Source organism: Buceros rhinoceros, unplaced genomic scaffold, assembly GCF_000710305.1.
Source record: "Buceros rhinoceros silvestris isolate BGI_N320 unplaced genomic scaffold, ASM71030v1 scaffold38900, whole genome shotgun sequence".
Taxonomy (NCBI): Eukaryota; Metazoa; Chordata; class Aves; order Bucerotiformes; family Bucerotidae; genus Buceros; species Buceros rhinoceros.
The window spans coordinates 22,765-27,333 of NW_010388523.1; the positions used below are offsets into that span (position 1 = coordinate 22,765).

The following is a 4,569-nucleotide window of genomic DNA, read 5'->3' on the forward strand; positions in this document are numbered from 1 at the left end:
GTCTTACGGTCTGGAACTGCAGCACTCCTCCACCTGGGGCACCGTATGAGACTTTCGGCTGTGCGGGGTTTGTCTGAGAGGAGCTACTTTGCCTGGGATTGACAAACTGCCCACTCAGGCACTGCACAGGCCAGACTTTCACCCAGCGAAACTTAGCATCGCTGTGCTGCCTGCCTGCTCTCAGTGGGACCCTTTGGTATGGTCACAGCGAGTGAATTTAGGATCTGTTTCCTCCCCGCTTCAATTTGTTCCTGAAAAGCAGAATAAAGCATGGCTTCTCAGCAGAACAAAATCAACAGACAGGTGCACTTCTGTCACTTGGAAATGGTGACAGTTTTATAATGGTATGTTTCTACAAAAAAGGCTTAATTGTAGAAAGTCATTTTATTGGGGAAATAAACGACTTATTTACAGAGATAGTAACTTTACAGTTGTACAAAGCAGACATAATTATTTTCAGAACCAAGTATCAGAACAGTGACTGTCTAAATGCAGTTTATTCCAAAAAAGAAATCTACAGCAATCATTGACTAAATCATAGCAATCACACAATAAAATGCTGTCTTCTGCAACTACAACAGTATAAAAACACTTTTTATCAGTCATCATCTAGTGGATTAAGCATCTGCTATACTTCTTTCTTCTTGAGTATAAGTGGACCTATATTATCTCCTGTTAATTCATTGTGCTTGTTATGCGAGCCATCACAGACAGGGAACTGGAAGAAAACACACACAAGGAATTGGTGAAACTCTGTAGGCAATAACACGGTAATTTTTGTTTTTCTTCCTATGCCAAGAGCAGTTGATCGTGTTGCTAGTTCCTCCTATTATGTCCTGTTTCAACATCAAACTCCTTGTCTCGTATCCGACAGTAACAGGACACCTGATACTGAGTTAAAAAAAAAACACTACCAGATAATTAAGTTCATGAGGTCCTAAAATAGCTGTTCTTAAGACACAAAGTTAGGGACAAAGCCTTCTCCATGAAAGAACAGCAAGCAAAGCAGCCATTGCAGCCACAAATGGTTTAAGGTTTACTGTGGAACTAGTAAAAGTGCTCTGCAACCAGAAAGTACTGTTTTAAACTGAAGGGAGAATAATTGAGAGGGTTTCTTAGGTCCAGGGCAGATTTTTTCATTATAACAGAAAAGCATTCAGTCCAGAGAGGACAAAACCAGAGAGCAATCAGGACATTCAAAAGAAATTGAGGATAGATGAAAAATAGTCACGTACGTTTAATTGATTTGGAGGATGTGGACTATACAAACCAGTCATCTGCTGGCTGCTCGGGACCAGATGGGCATATGCTCTTCCTCACCACTCTGGTCCAGTCTTACTTTCTTTCTAATATGAACAACTTTCTAAGCATTGTTTTTGCAAGATAGTTATCTTCCAATTAGTTGCAACGTACTTCCAAGTATTAAACAAGGCTTTCTTGGTTTTAATCTACTCGCAAGTGGTCACTCCGTGTTTCTCCAAAAACACCACTGCGTTTCTTGGAAGCTTCTAGAATTTTTCTGCGTGTATATATGTTTGCAGTGGAGAAAAACAAGTGCCATTCTCAATAACCAGGAACATGTTCCACCTCCAGAGAAAAGCCACAGGTCAACACGTGGCAGTTCACCACTGAAGCACTGATAAAAACACGCAGGTTTCAATCCCTAATTCTACAGCAGCCCCAAGTGTCTTACCGTCTTAGAACGCCAACACCTGCAGTAAGCTTTCGTGAGGCACAGATCTTCAATGTTTATTTCATTCACTACTTTGGGATTTTCCTTCTGGATCTTGAGGTTAATCAAGCTATCCTTTTGCTGTTTCTTCTTGGGGAGGAACGGACGAACAGCGAGGTAGCCAAGCAAGGCCAGCACACCCAGGAAAGGCAATAACCGCAACCATTCTGAAACTAAAGAGAGGTGGCATTTAGATTGTCTCTTGACGCCACTCCAGTATGGTGCAGCATCAGCTCCTCTTAAATGACTTAGGGTAGGGAATCGGGTTGCTCACTCAGCAAGTTCCTGAAGGCAAACAAGACTGTGGGCAAGTCTTAAGAAGAAAGAAGACCCAGATTAAAACCTGAGTTTTACTGTAGCCAAGGTAAAAATTTGACTCCTAGAATTTTATCTGAAGTTTAATTTTAACACCGTAGAAGATGACTCAATGGAAAAGAATAAATCCAAAACTAATAGAAGACAGAATTAAATTAAGAACCCTAAAATTAATTGGGGTTCTTCTCACCCGAGATAAACCAGCACCGTGTACTAGCAAACTGGGCATGAATACATGCGGTAAGTATATTCAGTGCCAGAATCTTAACATTCTGTATATGAAGAACTATTCAGTATGTTTTATAATTCAAGTTTTAATTGCTTATTTCGGATTTTTAGCTTCTTGACATTTTCCTCATTTTATTTGTTCCACTTTTATTTTTTTAGAAACTTTTTGTAGAAATTATACAGATTAATAGATAAGCACTAGCAAAACCTTTACCAATCTTTTTGGTTTTATTTTTCAGAGCTCTGCTCAGGGATCTGCAACCTGTTTCGACAACACACGCAGAGAGTCCTGAGGTCAGTTAAGTCAAGCCACAGAAAATTACTTTTTACCAAGCTAAGGAACTTAAATTTAAGTACAGGTAAGAGATTCAAGTATCATCTGCAGACTTAGCTGCCTTGCTACATCATTAGAAATCTTCTAGACATACTGGTGAAAGACTTACTGGACTTTTTAGATAGATAGATAGATAGAGGGTGGATCCAGTTTTCCAGCTGTGACAATTTCAGTATCATGGTGCAATAAAGGAGAGAACATTTTTTAATTTTTCTGTTCTGGCGAACACATGAAATCTAAACACAGTTCCTCTTTTAAATGATGTAGGATCAGCAAAATTTTGTTCTACAGTTTGTTTTTCAAGATGAAGTTGTACAAGAAAGGAGATGCAATAGAGCAGGCTAAGGAGGCTAGGTAGGTTGTAGCTCTCAGAAATTACATTATTCTGTACAGCTTGATTTTATTTGTAATAATAGAACACATGTTCATGCTAATACTTTTCTAGTTAGGACACAGTGGCTTCTTAATTTGAATTTTCTGGACTTACACCATGTACTGAAAATGCTTTGTGGGACTAGTTTTATGTTCTTTGAGCTTTCTGTAGCCTTTGACATGGAAGCCACATTTACTGCATGTCTCTAGGAGTGCACCACAACTGTGCAAACACTAAAGGCACTGCAAGAACTTTCAGTAGTCTGTCCACACCTGCACTACCAGTAGTGCCTACACCCAACAACTGACAACATTTGCTAAGAGTCACTGTGGTAGCCTAATCTCTGTTGCTCTTTTCTCAGTTCCCCCAACATTAGACCTAACTAATAATTAACCCTGAGATATTTAAACATTTTTGGTGCCGCAAATTACTGTTTCCTGGACAGCGGTGCCTGTTTATCTTTTCTGTCATTACTGTTCCAAAACACCCCATCGACAGGAATCCAAATGTACTTTCTGACCTTACATGAAGCAGTGACTTGGAACATACTTCAGAAATGGAAAAATACTTGGTCACTGAAAAAAAATCCAAATTGAGTATCTAACCTACCTGTTGGTAAAGAGGTAGATCTCTACAAACCTATTCCGAACTCCCAGACAGAACAGATATTCCAACAGGTGTGCCATAACTAGGGCACCTATCGAGTGTGTGACGAATACGACTTGGCCAAGACTGACACACAAAACGGAAATGTCTCGCATCAAAATTAAGTGTTGTTAAGAGACCAGCAATTAAACAGCAAGACCTCAATACAGCTTGAAATCCCTGATACAATACCAAAATCGGAACAGTAGTATAGATGTAGCACTGGGAAACTCATAACCAGTTGGGTTCATCCAAATGAAACATGAACATGATAGCTGTAACCTCTGAAAAAGGAAATTAGAAACAAACAGGAGCAGAAAGTACAAGGACACTATTTATTATGTTTATTATTTAATATTTGTATCATGCAGAGTTTTATCCTCACTAGCTAATGATTTCTTTACATATTTCTAATGTGGGAGTCTCTGGAAGGCCCCCAATTACACCAATGTGTACACTAATCATAAACTGACCTGTTTTTGCCAAAAGACTGCTAGAAGCTCCTACTTTTCGATTGAAAGATCAACATGGCCATGCTTCTAGGGCATGAGAGACAAGATACTGTCACAAAGTAAAAAAGTCACAGACCTTTGGGCTGGGTGGGCAGGGACTGGATAAAAGCTTCAACCAAGCTAATGCAATGGTATCCTCCTACAACTGTATGCTGCTCTGTGTTTTTGAAGCCATTCACACCTTTCTGAAACAGATGTAAGTCTACTCACAAAACTGCTTATTTTCACAGGTGATAACTCAGAATTCAGCAATTATATTGATTCTGGAGATTTTATATCAGTTCTGCTGCATGGAAGGAGGCAGCTTTAGAGCCAGAAATGCAGAGCAGAGTATTGAAGAGGTTAGTCTTCAAACCTGAGTTGTGTTAAACAGAGATCAATCACAAAGTTACATCCTGGGAGGTATCAGGAACATCACTGAAACAGGAAT

General features: G+C 39.4%; 1 protein-coding gene across 1 annotated transcript; it reads right to left on the bottom strand.

Moving 5' to 3' along the window:
- Positions 1-365: 365 nt before the first annotated feature.
- Positions 366-3,668, bottom strand: CISD2 (CDGSH iron sulfur domain 2). The gene is made up of 3 exons (XM_010146157.1): positions 3,592-3,668; positions 1,694-1,979; positions 366-718 (listed from the first exon to the last, which is right to left on the bottom strand). Exons 1-3 carry the CDS (start codon positions 3,666-3,668, stop codon positions 629-631), a joined length of 453 nt encoding a protein of 150 aa, XP_010144459.1. The 3' UTR covers positions 366-628.
- Between the last annotated feature and the right edge of the window lie 901 nt (positions 3,669-4,569).